The sequence below is a fragment of the Panulirus ornatus genome, chromosome 21 (assembly GCF_036320965.1).
Source record: "Panulirus ornatus isolate Po-2019 chromosome 21, ASM3632096v1, whole genome shotgun sequence".
Taxonomy (NCBI): Eukaryota; Metazoa; Arthropoda; class Malacostraca; order Decapoda; family Palinuridae; genus Panulirus; species Panulirus ornatus.
The window spans coordinates 4,611,715-4,630,733 of record NC_092244.1 but is presented as its reverse complement, the minus strand read 5'-3'; the positions used below and the strand labels follow the sequence as shown (position 1 = coordinate 4,630,733).

Genomic DNA, 19,019 nt, shown 5'->3' with positions numbered 1-19,019 from the left:
CCCTCTTACATGTTCAGGTCCCAGTGACTCCAAACCTTATTCACTCCATCCTTCTGTCTCCAATTCAGTCTCCCTCTTCTTGTCCCTTCCACTTCTGACATATATGTCCACATTGTCAACCTCTCCTGACTCACTCTCTTCATATGTCCAAACCAGTACAACACACCATACTCTTCTTATTACCATGACTCTCTCTTATCCTATCAATTCTTACTTGATCAATCCTCATAAGAAGCAAAGTTAGATGGACAGATATCAAGAATATTCCAATAAAGAATGAAGTAAACCAAACCGGAAGTTCAGCAGGTTGATGACTTTCCTGAAGGTGAAAATTGCATAAAGTAGTAAAACACTTCATGTGAGGAGAAAATAAAAAATTTCAAGACCAGGAATGCCATCCTGTTTATATGGATAATAATCTATGAAAGAATTGATCTGTATGGACAGAAAATGGAGAAAACATTATTTCACATCAGAAAAGGAAAACTCTTTAGTCCCTGAGATACTCAACACTGGCTCACCTCCAAACATCGGTTGTTATTTCCAAGCATAGAGTCATAGTATCTGACAGACTTGTTCTGGAAGTCTATGGTGGCCAGACACCAGTGCATTTCCAAGTGGACAGGAACAAACAGGATGTCATAGCTGAACACATCAACCTGGTGAATATATGAAATTCAATCATTTGACTGGAAACATTCATTTCTGCCTAGTTTAGAACAGAGGTTAATAAAGCTCCAATGTCTTTCTCAAACATTGTTTTGATCTATACATATGTCAAAGATATAAAAAAGATAGTATGACAGCAAATACACGTGTCATATATCAAACATACAAAAAAGGTAGCATAACAGTGCATACAATCATGAAAAGTTACGATTCACCTCCAGATAGCAATAAACAATGTGAACTGAGATTTAACCTGTTGCTTTACCTGGCAACTACCTGACAACAAATCAAAATCAAGTTACTCTGCCTCGCAGTAGTTAGTTTATGCTTGTCCAAAATTCATGGATCAAAGGGGTGGTTTAAACAATAATAAGAAGCCTCATTTCGTCTAGTCTTAGGTTATCAAAAGTTCCATATAAAAACTACTTTTAAGAATTCAAAAACAAGCTGAAGGTAATTAAAGTCTAATATACTGGCATGCATACTTTTAAAATATGAAAACCTCTTAAGAGAATCTTAACCCTTTATATCTATTCAAACATTCAAGTTTATCATCCACAATGAACATTTCACCCTTCTTAGGAATAATAAACAAAGTGGAAAATGGGTTGCAGTAACTTCAGGAATACTCTCTTTCAAAAAATTTTGTTTGCAACATGTCCAAAATCAATTAATTTCTTGATTTTCTTTTTACACGTAAGCCTGAAACAGATATCTAGCAAGAGGAGGTAAAGTTCTGAATTTCAACCTTAAGATTTTACATATACTCATCCTCACTGAAAAAGTCAGTTACCAAAATTCACGTACTTTCTTGGTCCATCTCTGGACTGACTGGTAACCACTCTTGACCAACTTGGGGTAGAAAAAGGTGTTGAAAGCGTAAACACTTGGGTAGTTGTCATTCTTTCCTCGCTCCATCAGCAAATTCATGTAAAAGTTGATCACCTAAATAAAACATAATTCATAAGAAGTTAGAGAGCTATGAAAAAAAATTTCCGTGAAATTTACATCTACAGATGAGTACCTAAAATGAGATTTAGCTAATAGGTAAGGTAGCAGAGAGTTCACCACTTGAAAATACTTCTCAAGTTGGGTCACTGCACCTAAGGAATCACACAGAGCTAATAGAGGAGACATATATGAGAACAAAAATGGTACTAAAATTACTGGGAAAGGTGAGGGGCCTTAAATTTGCCTACTTTGGAAGAGAGAAGAATGAGGGGTGATCTAATTACAACCTTAAAGTTTTTAAAACAGATTGATGATGTTTTGACAGAACAAAAGACTAACACAGAATTAAACAGGAAACATAGTAAAAAGTATGTGAAGTACTTTTATAGTATAAGCGAGGTGGACAAATGGAATTAAATGAATGAAGATGTGCTAAATTTGGACAGCATACAGAAATTTAGAGATGTATGACAGCAGAGAATGTTCAACAGATGGGATCCTATGAAAATACCTGTTGTGCCATGCAAGTTTCTTGTTTCTCCCTGAAGTACATTGTCATCTTAATTTTCTCCTACTATTAATGTCTTTCCAAAACATTTTCTTAGTCTTCCAAAAGTTGGCTGATACTCACTCTCCCAACTCTCATTGGCCTTCAACCCCTCCATCTTTCCCCTGATATCCTGCCACTTTCTCTTTCCTTCCCTGAAATTAATGCCCATACACCTCTCATTTCCCTTTCACTCATTACTCTTTCTCAGATTCTCATCTCTCACCTTCCATGTGCCACACACTTCAGGAAATGAAAGAACTGCTTCCCTATAAATCTCCTAATCTTTTCCCACTCCCCTAGTATCACATATTCATGCATTTTCCCATTCTTCATCTAATTTCTCCTGGTATCTCTACACAAATCTAATCTCTCCTGGTATCTCTTTACACAAGCCTCTTTTCCAAACTCACTCATCTTCATCAATATCTTCCCATCCATATCATTTCCTCTTTTTCTAAAGCCTTTACAAACTTTCACCATATCATACACATTAACATATATTTCTAAGAAGTTGCAACTTCAAAGTTGTACCTCTATATACATCTAAAATGACAATTCACCATAACCTGATAGACATTATAAATGTAGTCTTACCTCATCATTCAGCCAGTTTAATCCTGCCAAAGTGGCAATATCTCGGCGAGTGATTTTTATATTGAACTTGTCAACGAGTACTTCACTAGCAGGGTCTTTTTCTAAGGCATCATCAATTATATCCTGAAAAATATAAGTCAAAGAATACAAAACCAGGCAATATAAACAATATGGTGGGACTGTAATGTTTATGCAACAACACCCCGCTACAGTCAATCCAATGTGTCACAACACTACAACACTCCTCATATAATCCTAATATAAATATGGTAAATCTCTCTATTACTCATTCTAGATTTCCCAAATGTATGTCAAATGTGAATGTAAATTCTGATTCTAGAAATTTTCCGAGTCTGGAAAGGTACAACTAAGGACAATTGCTGCAAATTAATAAGAACTGACAGCAGCTACTAAAACAAATAATGGTTCTGACACATTCCATACCCCTTCACTGTGTCCATAGAAATGTTTTTTGATTTCTTAAGAGAGGCTGAAGGATGGGACACACCACAAGGCTGAAGAAAACATTAATATCAAAGGGAGGTGAAGTCTCTTCTGTACATACTAAATTTCTTTCAAAAACTTTATATTTCTTACATCTTGCACAGGAGGCCACAATTCCTTTCAGTACTGTAATTATACTGCTGTAATAAGGAAATCTTGTGACATTGCATAGTAATCTGATTTTTAAAGTCACTCTTCAACCACATATTTCAGTGTGTCTGTTACAATAACTCGTACTGTATCTCCTATCCATGGGTAACTTTATTCCTAGACACCAAGAAAATACTTTTAGTTAACGCAAACATTATTGACATGCAACATCCAACATGACTGATACTCCTACCACTTCCACAACATATGAACTCATCCTTGAACCTATCACCTCTCAGTGCTATATTACAAATAAAAAAATGGCATGTTGCTTTTTTAAAAAAGCTTTGTTTGAACTTATGAACCAAAGTCATGAGTTTTATGCAAAACAGGTTTAAGAATACTTTGAAGTTAACAGTAATGTGAAACTTACAAAGTACACAAGTTCTGCACGGGTCACCTCAAATGAACAAGAAAAGTGAAACTTTTGGTTAATTTTGCTATGATGGTTATATGTACATACTGTAAATATTCCATCAGTTCTCTTAAAATTTACCTCCATATCAGTAGTCAGTTCAACAAATTCCTCTTCTTCTGTCTCCTCTTCTGGCAATATTTCCTCAACCTTTGATGGAAAGGTTAGGTTCAAATGCTTCATCCTGCGAGTGATACGATCTTCTAAAGATGACTGGCAATTCTTCCTTAGATCCTCTAACTTTTTCTGCATTTCAGCTACAACTACAATTTCAGTATCATTGGTTTTGGCTCGAACTTCATATTTTTCTCGCCTAGAATTAAAAAGACATATCTTTATTTTTTTATTATACTTTGTCACTGTCTCTCGTGTTAGCGAGGTAGCACAAGGAAACATATGAAAGAATGGCCCAACCCACCCACATACACATGTATATACATACACATCCACACACGCACATATACATACCTATACATCTCAACGTATACATATATATAAACACACAGACATATACATATATACATATGTACATAATTCATACTGTCTGCCCTTATTCATGCCCGTCGCCACCCCGCCACACATGAAATGACAACCCCCTTGCCCAGCATGTGTGCGAGGTAGCGCTAGGAAAAGACAACAAAGGCCACATTCGTTCACACTCAGTCTTTAGCTGTCATGTATAATGCACCAAAACCACAGCTCCCTTTCCACATCCAGGCCATGCAAAACTTTCCATGGTTTACCCCAGACGCTTCACATGCCTTGGTTCAATCCAATGACAGCACACCGACCCTGGTATACCGCATCGTTCCAATTCACTCTATTCCTTGCACGCCTTTCACCCTCCTGCATGTTCAGGCCCTGATCACTCAAAATCTTTTTCACTCCATCCTTCCACCTCCAAGCTGGTCTCCCACTTCTCTTCATTCCCTCCACCTCTGACACATATATCCTCCTTGTCAATCTTTCCTCACTCATTCTCTCCATGTAAATAATGATGAAATAAACCATTCTTATTGCTGTCTGTAATGCTAGCAAGAAAGTTCCTATAACACAGTGTCTCTCCTGTACTTACAAGTCCTTAAGCCACTCAGAGTTGTAGAAAGGAGATTCAAGGAGTCTTTCTTCTAATGAGTTTCTTGATGATGTTGGTTTTGTAACCTCTTCAACAAATATTACACTTTCAGCCTCAGAGTCTGTGGGATATGCATGATGCTGTTAGATAAATCAGGATTGCATCAGTCATTTATAAAACATTGCCAATAATCATAAAACATCATCCATATGTCAAAGTATCTACCATACCCTTATCAGTACTAGAAAAGCTTTATTATTCAACATTTTAACAAATTGAAAGGATGGTGTACCTGGAATTTCCAATATCTACCAATACAAATGCATACTGTCTAATATTCATATGATTCTACCCTACATGTAACTGCCTGCCCTAAAATATTCTTGTGATTTTGTGCCACTATAGTAGTTCCTGATACCACCACTTAAGAGTTGATGTTTCTAGCATTCCCTACCAGCCTTTAGTTTCTAACCTCATCAACAGTGATTCACACTTCTCATAGGTGATGACTTTATCATTATATATTTTCTACTGCCTGCAATAATAGCATTTAATTTTACAACAATACCAATGGACACTCTGAGCTAAGGAGTGAAATGTAAGCAAATTGTACGGTCACTGTATCAGAAAGTAGGCAGTTGTAAACAACTGGAGAAAGCTGAAAAGGACATTGGTTTGATGAGAAAATACACGTTGGTTCATCAAGTCTACGAAATAGGGCTCAAAAAGAGCAGTTGCTCATGTCTTTGTCTAATCATAAACAGAAAAAGGTGTTCCTAAGTGACAGATTTAAGCAAAACCTAAATCAGAGAAGGTGAAAAGCAAATGAACTTCAGTTGTAAATGTGCATTTTCTAATGGCTAGCTGGCTTGTTTTATGCTTTGCTATAGCATCATCTTGTGTCAATACTCCTGCAATTGATATATTCTTGTACCCATCAATGCTTAGGTCTGCCAAATACTGGATAATAAAGCTTTTCCAACAGAGTTCCCCTTAGTCTCCATATCCGACTCAAAGCATCTAAATCAACTTTATCAAACAGCTCTCTCATAAATAGAGGGAAGTTAGGGTTCAAAGGAAACTGACAAAAAGAAATGTTCTGTATTCATTTTCAAAAAACAATAGGGTTCAGTCCTAATGATTACTGATACAGTCGATAAGATATACTCTATTCATAATGTGTGAGCACAGACTGACACTGATGCAGTCTATAGGGTATACTATCTATTCATAATCTGTGAGCATAAGTATAATCCCACAGAAAGAGGTTGATATGGTCCACATGAAATGTGCTTCATTTCTATACCATAAAACAACGATTAACTTCTTGGGGTAGGAGATGATTTGATAAATGTGAAACCTCTGAAGTGGGTTAATACACAAAGATGGGGAATGATAAGGCCCAGGAGAAATGGTCTCTTTCCTAATCTGTGAAACAGTTTCTTTCCAAAGGTGGGGAATGCATACATCCACTGCAAATCCTAACTAACCAATCAACATCTCAAACAACCTATTACTTAAGAGCTTCAACATGAATACCATCCACCTTACCATGATTCATCTTATGAAAAGCTGTTATCACCTCTCCTCTTCTCGAAACCACTTAAGATAATTCTGACTTCATAAACCTCCCTGACCTAAACACCCTATATCTGCCATCATATAACCAAACATATTCAACAATCCTTCAAAGTACTTATTTCATCTCCTCTTCACCTCATCCCTGCTTGTTAACACTTCCCTACTTGTCTCTTTCAAAGATGTTCCCATATGTTCTCTTTATTTTCTCACACTAATAACCTCCTTCCAATCATTTTCTAATTCCCTTAATGTTTGTTGGTGCTCTCTCAACCCAGCTCTCTTTTGTCTTTTTAGCCCCTGCATCTTCCTCCTGAACCCCTCCCACTTTCTGTTGTACATCTTCCAATCACTCAAACTCCTTCCCTGTAAGTCATGTCCATACACCTCTCTTTTTTCTTTCACTAACAGCTTAACTTCATCATCTCACCTCTCATCACCCTTTCTCACATGCCCACCTCCCAGCTTCCACATGACACACATTTTCCCTCATACATTAGCAATGCATCCCTAAACACCTTTCATGCCTTACCCACTCTAAGTTTCAATTACTCTCATCTTTTGCCATTCTACACTCAATCTCTTCTGTTATCTCTTCACACAACCCTCTTTTCCAAGCTCACTTACTTTAACCAACCTGTTCTCACCTAAATCAGTTCCTTTTTTTTCTGAAAGCTTCTTTAAATCTTCAACCATGACCCCACCAAGTAATGATTACACATCCCAACACCTGTTGCTCTCAGCAAATTCACACCTAAGAGTTTTCCTTTTGAACCAGGGCCTATGAAGTAACTGAGGAAAACCACAGAAAGGTCTATGGGCCTGGCTGAGCATAAGTGGGTGTAGTTTCTGTGAATAAATCATGACATCTAGAGAATGGATGCAAGGGAATGAGACCATTTCATTGTAACTTCCTAGCTATAACCTGCTAATGCAAGAAACGGCAAAACAAGTATAAAAAAACTGATATATTCATATTCTTTTTAATAACTGTTTGCACCACTTCCAGTAGTAGGGATTAGGTAGACTCCTTTGAAGTGAAAAGTTATTTGCTGAGTCTGTACTACATTTTGTCAAAGATGATGATTCAGCCTCACTGAATTTGAATTTGCTGTATAAGCATAGATAGGTGATGTCTACTTTAAAATTTCAATGAAAACTGAGATGGATCAAGGTGTAAGATCCATTATTAAAACTCTTCCACTAGATCATCCTCATTCAAACCTGTAGCATAAAATATTTTTTACACAGTAAGAGGATAATGATAATCACCAGTACAACCTAAACTGGTATCTTTACCTTCGATGCTCTGAATGCTGTTACTACTTTCAGTTCTATCCATGTCAACCACAGCCAGGTCATGTGACTTCTTCTGAAGTACAGGTTCCTGCAACCTAAAATAAGAGAAACATTACTAACTGAAAATGGTACATAAAAGACCAGGAAGAACTTAATGCACTCCTCAGCTATGATAAAGAGAAAGAGCTCAGAGGAGATTACTCCATGCAAAGGCCTCAGACAATGCAAGGAGGATGCCATACAGAAATATAGGATAATGTAAATGTGGGCAACTTTACAATAGCAAAAGAAGCTGCTTCCTTTCATTTAACAAATACTAACCTGTTGGAAAAATCCATAAAGGGTTATCATAATGAAAATCATTCAAGAGGTGATTCTTTCCAAACACAGTTCATTTTCTACAACAGTCATAATATATCTATGTCCTTTGAAAGTAGCCAATGACCAGGGAGGTATATTACCAGTACTACTTGCCTGGGTATCAGGAGGGTTAGTGATGGCGGTGTAGTGAACCAGCACTTCAGTGGTTGTTAAAGACGCACTCCTCTGATCTAGGTAGCTGTCTTTTCTTTCTACCTCACTCACATGTGGACTACTGGCATTCAGTCCATAAACATACAATCTCTCCTTGTCATACATAACACTTACCAAATTGAACTCACAAATCTCATTCTTCATAACGCTAGATTTTTTTGCAGAGCACTATGCGCTAGCCCTGCCTTTCAGCAAGATGGTTGGAGCAACAGAAAAATTAGTAGGTAGGAACATCTAGGTAGGAGCATTAGGTAGAAGGAAGGAGCATTAGGCAGTAGTAGTCAGTATGAACATTAGGTGGGAGTCTCTGCAAACACTGTGCTACAGTTGCCCTCTGCTAGTGGCCTGTTAAGGGTGAGGCACAAAAGGCTAAGAAGCAGCACTGGAAGTCTTTAGTCATGGAGACTCTATTGCCATGGCCATCCCCTTGAGGGAGTTTCAATTGGAACAGGCATCAGAGATATAGATAGACAGATACCTAATCTTCTAGTAGAATTCATCATATATTACAGACATTCATGAAGATGAGGTTGAGGAGGGAACAGGTATTGTTCGATTATGCTGCAAACGAAAGAATCAGGATAAAAATGTTGGTAATAGCAAAGGTGAAGATTAAGGGAAAAGGGGTATATAAATCTTGGGTAAGAAAATAGAGATGGGATAGCACTGGAGAGAATGAATGAAAGAGAAACAAGGCTGGAGCACCAGAAAAAGGTCTAAGGGGAAAAAAAAGGCTGAAATTGGAGAAAAGGATGTGAAGTGTAGGCAGTGCCTCTTTGAGGACAGTATTATCAAGTATGACAAAAGGGCAAAAGCAAGAGGAGAGAGAGGTAGCTATGTGTGTGGTGAAATGGAAAGGGTAAAAAAAGGCACTGAAATACATGGAAGTAATAATGAAATCTTGGCAAAATTAAGGTGTGAAAAAAATGTCGATAATAAGAAATTGTAGCACAAAAGGGAAGGAGAAAGTTGTAAAAGTGAAGAATAAGAAATGCAAGAGGATGCCTTTTATCAAAATTATAAAATGTGTTCAGCTGATGGAAGGAGTGCTTTAAATATTTGATGGAATGAAAGGAATGAGGTGCCAATGTCATGCATGGAGATGGAGAGAGGAAAATTCCAGTACAGCAAACAATACAGTATCCAAGCAGTGCATATTTGTGTCAGAGAAGTTTGTGGTATTCAGAAGGTGGGAAGAGGACAGGTAAGAATGGGTAGCAAGTGGTGGGATGAAGAAGCTAAGCTGCTGGAAAAGATATGAGGGGTGCATGAGGGTTGCTTTCAAGGTATGACTGCAAGCAACTGGGAAGTGTACAAGAGAAAGCAGTAAGGGGTCAAGAGGAAGGGGCAGGGGTGAAAAAAGGACAATATGAAAAGGTTTTGGAAGGATGTTAATGTCAGAAAAACAGAACAACTAGGAACATTGGTGAAGGGAACAAAATGGGGAAAGTGATAATAGGCAAAAATGAGGTGGAAAGAATGAGGAATAAGTATCATGAAGGGTTGTTAAATGTGTTCATTGCTTGGGTGGCAGATGTGGGGATGTTCTGGATGAGGAAGTAAAATAATCATGGCAAATGGTCCGGTGAAAAGAAAAGTGATGGTGTAAGCTTTGCATAAGATGAAACACAGCAAAGTGGCTGGAGTAGATATGACTGGAATTGAATTTCAATGCTTTGCCTGCCTGGTTATCAACTCTATCAAAAGCAACTATAGCAAAACTGCCAAGAAAAAAGCAATTATAACAATCACTGGCTGCCTACCAACTACACACATTTGACACCTGCAGAATGAAAGAACACTTCCAATACAATCTTACCTTATTGTGATAAGTGCTCTGTTCCGTGCAACACAACTAAACCCTTCTCATACAAACCACATTATAACCTACCTCCGAACCTCAGGCATTACTAAATATAACCACTGCCTCATATTTCAAAAACCTGTACATACATATCCTCCCCAATAAAAACTAATATGTAAACCTTTAACAGTCACTCTTTAAACATTTCAAATGCCTTATTCACACATGATTGCATATCTACATTTACTGTACTTCTAAATTTTCTGTCCTCCTCCTTTCATACTTCTCCTTGCATTCTTTCTGATTCATCATCTTGCATGCCAACACATTACTACTACATTCTTTCTTACACCATGCCTCCACTTCTCCCTGATCCTTACCTCCACAAGAACCACACAATGGTCAGAATCTCCAGAGAATTCTCTCAACTCTAGCATCCTGAACAACCTTTCTCAACCTTTCATATACTGCCACACAGTCAACCAATCCCTTTTATTTTTCTTTTCCATCATTTCTCAACCACATATATCTGTGGATCATCTTGTGCTAAAACTGGTAGAATTTCCATATTCAACGGAATTCCTTGGGTGGTGGGGAAAACAGTTTCCTTAGCTTATGAATATATACGTAAAGAAAGACAGCTGTATACTCTACCCTGAGGTTGTGGCATCTGCTAAAGGTTCACTTGAGGGTGTCATGCTATTCAAATGGCCTTCAAGCTGCTGTTGCTTCTCACTGGTCCTTATGGAGTTAAGGCATGATTTTTTGATCATTACTATGGGACTTATGGGAATGGTACTACAACTGTAAAAGAGGAACAATTTCTAAGTGGTATATACATCTCCATAACCTGCTTTTTACCGTAAAATTCTTAAAACAATTTCACACTACAAAAGTTTACGGCACTCTGATATCAAATATCAATAGTATGAAAAATCATAATGACAACATTTTACTCTACTTTAATCATTATCCAAGAAACTTGTTCTTGAGAATATCATAAATATGTTTCTCCTCCAGCATCATTGCCAGATTGGGGCTTTATTCTGGGATGCTTCCTATGTATGAACTAAACAACTGTATCTTTGTTTTTAATACCTCTCATGGTAAAAGTTCTCATTACCACTCAACTTATTACTTAAGTCACCAGCATGATTCCTTCCAATATGGTCTCTAAATTCTAGCTTTTCAACTATGGTTACACCAATGTTTATATCTTTCTTTAATTTGGCTCCTTGTATGCTGTAAACATTTTGTTAGTTGTCCAAATTTTTTTGAATGAATTCCCTTATGTTCCCTTTGGCCCATCTATATATCTTGGTCTTCTTGCATATTCTTTGTCATCTTGAGCTTCTAAACCTACTTACTGTAGCATAATTGGCAAAATATTGTAATACACTTTCTTTTACCTTTGTGTCTAGGTCAAATATTATTTTGAAGTTTTTTTTTTTTTTTTTTGCTTTGTCGCTGTCTCCCGCGTTTGCGAGGTAGCGCAAGGAAACAGACGAAAGAAATGGCCCAACCCACCCCTATACACATATATATACATACGTCCACACACGCAAATATACATACCTACACAGCTTTCCATGGTTTACCCCAGACGCTTCACATGCCCTGATTCAATCCACTGACAGCACGTCAACCCCGGTATACCACATCGATCCAATTCACTCTATTCCTTGCCCTCCTTTCACCCTCCTGCATGTTCAGGCCCCGATCACACAAAATCTTTTACACTCCATCTTTCCACCTCCAATTTGGTCTCCCACTTCTCCTCGTTCCCTCCACCTCCGACACATATATCCTCTTGGTCAATCTTTCCTCACCCATTCTCCCCATGTGCCCAAACCATTTAAAAACACCCTCGTCTGCTCTCTCAACCACGCTCTTTTAATTTCCACACATCTCTCTTACCCTTACATTACTTACTCGATCAAACCACCTCACCACATATTGTCCTCATACATCTCATTTCCAGCACATCCACCCTCCTGCGCACAACTCTATCCATAGCCCACGCCTCGCAACCATACAACATTGTTGGATATATATATTTTATTTTATTATTATACTTTGTCGCTGTCTCCCGCGTTTGCGAGGTAGCGCAAGGAAACAGACGAAAGAAATGGCCCAACCCCCCCCCATACACATGTATATACATACGTCCACACACGCAAATATACATACCTACACAGCTTTCCATGGTTTACCCCAGACGCTTCACATGCCTTGATTCAATCCAATGACAGCACGTCAACCCCGGTATACCACATCGCTCCAATTCACTCTATTCCTTTTTTTATATATATCCTTCCCTCTCGTTTTTTTTTTTCCCAAAAAAGAAGGAACAGAGAAGGGGGCCAGGAGAGGATAATCCCTCTAAGGCCCAGTCCTCTGTTCTTAACGCTACCTCGCTAACGCGGGAAATGGCGAACAGGATGAAAAAAAAAAGAAAAAAAAAAAGAATATATGAATCTCCAGGATGGTGTGGGAAAGTTTCCTTAGCTTAAGAATATAAACCTTAAGACAGTTATATACTCTACCCTGAGGCTGTGGCATCTGCTATAGGTTCACTTGAGGATGTTATTTTATTCAGATAGCCTTCAAGTTGCTGTCGCTTCTCACTGGTCCATATTGAGTTAAGGCGAGTTTTTGTGACCATTGCTAGGGGACTTATGGAAGTGGTACTACAACTGGAAGAGAAGAACAATTTTTATGTGGTATGTACATCTTAATAATCTGCTATTTCATCTGAAATATCTAATACATTTTCAGACTAAAAAAGCTCAAGGCACAGTAGGGTCTGAAATCAAACATTACAGAAAATCATAATGACAATAACTTATTCTACTCCAATCAACAATCTAGGAAACATTATCTTGAGGATGTAAGTACTTGTCTTGTTTTCTAAGGCTTGCAACCTTTCTAATATTTTGGAGATTTTTCCCCTTTTGTATTCAAGTCACCACTGCCGGTTTGTGGCCCTTATTCAAGTATGTTTCTTATATATATATATATATATATTTTTTTTTTTTGTCGCTGTCTCCCGCGTTTGCCAGGTAGCGCAAGGAAACAGACGAAAGAAATGGCCCAACCCACCCCCATACACATGTATATACATACATCCACACACGCAAATATACATACCTACACAGCTTTCCATGGTTTACCCCAGACGCTTCACATGCCCTGATTCAATCCACTGACAGCACGTCAACCCCGGTACACCACATCGCTCCAATTCACTCTATTCCTTGCCCTCCTTTCACCCTCCTGCATGTTCAGGCCCCGATCACACAAAATCTTTTTCACTCCATCTTTCCACCTCCAATTTGGTCTCCCTCTTCTCCTCGTTCCCTCCACCTCCGACACATATATCCTCTTGGTCAATCTTTCCTCACTCATTCTCTCCATGTGCCAAAACCATTTCAAAACACCCTCTTCTGCTCTCTCAACCACGCTCTTTTTATTTCCACACATCTCTCTTACCCTTACGTTACTTACTCGATCAAACCACCTCACACCACACATTGTCCTCAAACATCTCATTTCCAGCACATCCATCCTCCTGCGCACAACTCTATCCATAGCCCATGCCTCGCAACCATACAACATTGTTGGAACCACTATTCCTTCAAACATACCCATTTTTGCTTTCTGAGATAATGTTCTCGACTTCCACACATTCTTCAATGCTCCCAGAATTTTCGCCCCCTCCCCCACCCTAGGATCCACTTCCGCTTCCATGGTTCCATCCGCTGCCAGGTCCACTCCCAGATATCTAAAACACTTCACTTCCTCCAGTTTTTCTCCATTCAAACTTACCTCCCAATTGACTTGACCCTCAACCCTACTGTACCTAATAACCTTGCTCTTATTCACATTTACTCTTAACTTTCTTCTTTCACACACTTTACCAAACTCAGTCACCAGCTTCTGCAGTTTCTCACATGAATCAGCCACCAGCTCTGTATCATCAGCGAACAACAACTGACTCACTTCCCAAGCTCTCTCATCCACAACAGACTTCATACTTGCCCCTCTTTCCAAAACTCTTGCATTCACCTCCCTCACAACCCCATCCATAAACAAATTAAACAACCATGGAGACATCACACACCCCTGCCGCAAACCTACATTCACTGAGAACCAATCACTTTCCTCTCTTCCTACACGTACACATGCCTTACATCCTCGATAAAAACTTTTCACTGCTTCTAACAACTTGCCTCCCACACCATATATTCTTAATACCTTCCACAAAGCATCTCTAACAACTCTGTCATATGCCTTCTCCAGATCCATAAATGCTACATACAAATCCATTTGCTTTTCTAAGTATTTCTCACATACATTCTTCAAAGCAAACACCTGATCCACACATCCTCTACCACTTCTGAAACCACACTGCTCTTCCCCAATCTGATGCTCTGTACATGCCTTCACCCTCTCAATCTATACCCTCCCATATAATTTCCCAGGAATACTCAACAAACTTATACCTCTGTAATTTGAGCACTCACTCTTATCCCCTTTGCCTTTGTACAATGGCACTATGCACGCATTCCGCCAATCCTCAGGCACCTCACCATGAGTCATACATACACTAAATAACCTCACCAACCAGTCAACAATACAGTCACCCCCTTTTTTTATAAATTCCACTGCAATACCATCCAAACCTGCTGCCTTGCCGGCTTTCATCTTTCCGCAAAGCTTTTACTACCTCTTCTCTGTTTACCAAATCATTTTCCCTAACCCTCTCACTTTGCACACCACCTCGACCAAAACACCCTATATCTGCCACTCTATCATCAAACACATTCAACAAACCTTCAAAATACTCACTCCATCTCCTTCTCACATCACCACGACTTGTTATCACCTCCCCATTTGCGCCCTTCACTGAAGTCCCCATTTGCTCCCTTGTCTTACGCACTTTATTTACCTCCTTCCAGAACATCTTTTTATTCTCCCTAAAATTTAATGATACTCTCTCACCCCAACTCTCATTTGCCCTTTTTTTCACTGCTGAACATTTTCTCAATAATATTCTAACTAATGGAGAAAATTCTCATCATCCCTCCACTCATTACCTAACTCACCATTCCAATTTTTTTCAATAAGGTCTCCAAATACTTGCTTTAAAATTTTGGTTACACTTATGTTTTAACTGTCTCATTAACTTTTTTTCCTGTAGGCCCCTTGTATGGTGTAATCATTTCATTAGTGGTCTAAATATCTCTTCATTGATCTTCCTTATGTTCTCTTTGGCCCATTTTACATATCTAGGTCTTCCTGCATTTTTTGTCATCTGTGTTTATCATTTCAACTGCAAAACATCATTATATATTTCTCTTAATTCTATGTCTGTAAGATATCATTATCATAAGTATAGAGGCTAATACCATTCACTGATGCTCAGCTGATAAAACATCTTCCTCATCCAACACTTCCACTAGCTGCTACTCTGAATTTTTCATCTGTAAGAAACTCTGGTCCAACTCATTAGTATACCTTTTACATCTTGCTTTTCTATTTTCTGTAATTTGTCAAATGCCTTGGCTAATTCAAGAAAAACAGTAACCATTCTCCTTCTTTACATAAAAGTTTCCTTTATGTTGCAGTTAGCAAGCAGCTGAGTTGGCTATTTCGCCACAGCATAGATTGATAGTGGTCTTCATTTATATAGCTGTTGTTGATCAGTTGTTCTAATGTATTTTTTCTATCAAACTTTCAGAAATGTTATGTGTGACATCACGTTTCCCAGTCTTCATTGCTATGGCAAGAGTTTAAATCTTCCTTTACTTATTGCTATACTGCTTTCAGTCAGGGTTCCACTCAGCAGTAGTATCACCGATTCTGTTTTAAGAAAGAGAGAGACTACCTACAATGAGATCTAGATATAATGGCAAGGCGAGTATGAAGCACTCGATGAATAAATCAGTTTTCAGTTTCCATCCACATTACATAATTATCTAGTCTTGATTCACCTGGGACTAATTTCAGTCACATGCCAAATATTCTTTTACATGGTTTTGTAGTTGTACCATGCATGTTGCTTAATTCTCTTGGCAGCGTATCAAATAGTCACTCTAGGTTCCTGGCTGGGCTGTCATTTATTTTTGTCTGATCTATTTTTGGTAAATTCCATAGTATTCAAACAAACTTACTAACTCTGCATCTTCCTTGATGAGAGGGTATAAGTTTAACACATTCTCTTTTATACCTTCAATTTGTTGCCATGCATAAATTATCATACATCATTCTCTTCTTTTTATGCTATATAGCTGCAGTTCTTTCAGTCTTTCATGGTAGTTCATAAGTTCCATCCCTTTAATTCTTCTAATTAATTGGTTCTGAATTTTCTTTAATTTGTCCATTTCCATTTGTTTAGTTGGTGATCATGAAACACAGCAGTATTCAATTTTACTTTACATATAAACATTAGTGAGAGTTCCCAGAATCATATCATTCATCATCTGACTTCATAGTGTCATCTCAATATGCCCTCTGAAATCTAGTTTTTTATTAATGATGACACCCAAAACTTTAACATTTACATGGAACCACTCATGCATTCTTTATTGTTCCATATATTATTAGATTAATTTTCAGTTTTCTACTTGTTCACTGTTTCTTGCATTAATATGGTGGCGCCAGGAACAGACGACGAAGTAGCCTCATTCACTCATATACATTCTCTAGCTGTCATGTGCAATGCACCAAATTTGCAGACACTGATCCACAATCAGGCCTTATATACTTTTCTATGGTTTCCCTGACCACTTCACATGCCCTGGTTCACATCACTCACAGCATACTGAACCCCTGTATATCACAGCACTCCAGTTCACTATCCTGTGCACATTACACCTTCCTGTATGTTCAGTTCCTTAGCACTCAAAAACTTACTCACTCCATCCTTCCATTGTCAATTTAGCCAACCCCTTCTCCTTCTGACATATATCCTCCTTGTCAATCTCTCCTCACTTATTCTCTCCATATGTCCAAACCATTTCAGCACACCCTCATCAGCTTTCTCAACTATATTCTTATTACCACATCTCTCTCTTACTCAAACATTTCTTACTCAATCAATTCTCCTCACATAAAATATTGCCCTTAAACATTTCATTTCCAACTTATTCACCCTTTTATGTATATTCTCATCAAAAGATCATGCCTCATATCCACACAACAATATCATGTATGTACTATTGTACCTTCAAACATGCTCAGCTTCACCCTCCCATATAGCGAATTCTCTTTCTAAACATTCTTTAATGCTCCTAAGACCTTTGTCCCCTTCCCCACCCCTATGACACATCTCAGCTCCTACAGTTCCAATCACTGCCATGTCCATTCTTAAGTAACTAAAACTTCACTTTCTCCAAGTTTTCTCCATTCAAACCCACACCCAAACTAATCTGTGACACTCCAATACCATTGCTAAACCTTACAGCCTTGATTCAATCATATTACCTCTTGACTTCCTCCTTTCACACAATCTTCCAAAGTGAGACATCAGTTTCTGCAGCTTCTCACTCACCAGTGCACATCATTAGCAAATACTGACTCACCTCCCAGGCCCCCTAACCCCCAACAGACTGCATGCCTGTCCCTCTCTCAAAGACTCTTACAAATACCTCCTTCACCACCCAAACCATAAACAGATTCAACAGCCATGGAGACATCACACATCCCTGGTGCAGACCCATCTTTACTTGGAATCACTAATTTCCTCTCTCTCTACTTGCACACGTGCCTCATATCTCTTGATGCGTACGCTCTTCCTTGTTTTCTTCCGAGCTTACCTTTGGTTTGTTTTCCCTCCTCTACTTCAGACACAGAATAATATTAAGATACAAACAATTCTTTCTTTGATGCATGCATTGGAAAAGTTCAAGAAGGCAAAAGAATCTTGTGAATTAAATAATGACACCAAATAAAACAGGTGTTGATCTGGCACCTATCAACAACGCACAATTCCACCTGCAACACCTGACTAGTAAGGTTTCTATGTCAAACATACCTGCTGAAGGTGCTGAAAGAACTGGAGGAAACTTTGCGAACATGGCTGGATGGTGATATTGGGCTGTCTGTATACTGCTGTAGCAACTGCAAGTAACGCATCTTGTCCTCATATCGGAAACTCTGAAGAAAAATGACACCTTTGTTTTGGTAAATTCCATGGCACCTGTTCCAGCACCATACCTTGTAATAATTCTTTTAACTCTGAGAAAATCTGAAACAGCAATATAAGCTCAATACTGTATCCTGTTTCTCTATCATAAATATGAGGCGTTACATGACTCCACCTGCTTGTAGTTACCTCTTGAGTGAAAAGATGCCTTCTAAGAGGCTGTATCATGATCAGTTGACTAAAGCTAGTACAATTTTGTTGATGAATTTCTCACTCCAAAGAGTTCATTCTTTCCTAGCTAATAATGGTTGGGCAGCCTTGTTGCTACAGAAGTCTCTGGTGAAAAGGTCCTGGTGTTACATAATAATAATAATAATAATAATAATAATAATAATAATAATAATAATAATGATAATAATCAGGCACCTCACCCATGATTCATGGTGAGGTGCCTGAGGATTGGCGGAATGCTTGCATAGTGCCATTGTACAAAGGCAAAGGGGACAAGTATAAGTATAAGTATAAGTTTGTTGAGTATTCCTGGGAAATTATATGGGAGGGTATTGATTGAGAGGGTGAAGGCATACACAGAGCATCAGATTGGGGAAGAACAGTGTGGTTTCAGAAGTGGTAGAGGATGTGTGGATCAGGTGTTTGCTTTGAAGAATGTATGTTAGAAATACTTAGAAAAGCAATTGGATTTGTATGTAGCATTTATGGATCTGGAGAAGGCATATGACAGAGTTG

At 38.4% G+C, this 19,019-nt stretch overlaps 1 protein-coding gene across 5 annotated transcripts in view; it reads right to left on the bottom strand.

The window, feature by feature from the left end:
- The window catches only part of LOC139756282 (sentrin-specific protease 1-like), a 44,628-nt gene that overhangs the window by 4,922 nt on the left and 20,687 nt on the right, over positions 1–19,019 (bottom strand). For 3 of the 5 annotated variants that reach the window (XM_071675517.1, XM_071675516.1, XM_071675518.1), the window contains 9 exons: positions 18,162–18,283; positions 12,670–12,819; positions 10,778–10,927; positions 7,786–7,880; positions 4,909–5,029; positions 3,915–4,146; positions 2,765–2,887; positions 1,477–1,614; positions 522–659 (listed from right to left, as the gene is read on the bottom strand). In XM_071675517.1, the coding sequence (XP_071531618.1) occupies positions 522–659; positions 1,477–1,614; positions 2,765–2,887; positions 3,915–4,146; positions 4,909–5,029; positions 7,786–7,880; positions 10,778–10,927; positions 12,670–12,819; positions 18,162–18,283 (1,269 nt within the window). The remainder of the gene's footprint in view (positions 1–521; positions 660–1,476; positions 1,615–2,764; positions 2,888–3,914; positions 4,147–4,908; positions 5,030–7,785; positions 7,881–10,777; positions 10,928–12,669; positions 12,820–18,161; positions 18,284–19,019) is intronic. The other 2 variants (XM_071675519.1, XM_071675520.1) reach the window with 2 other exon arrangements.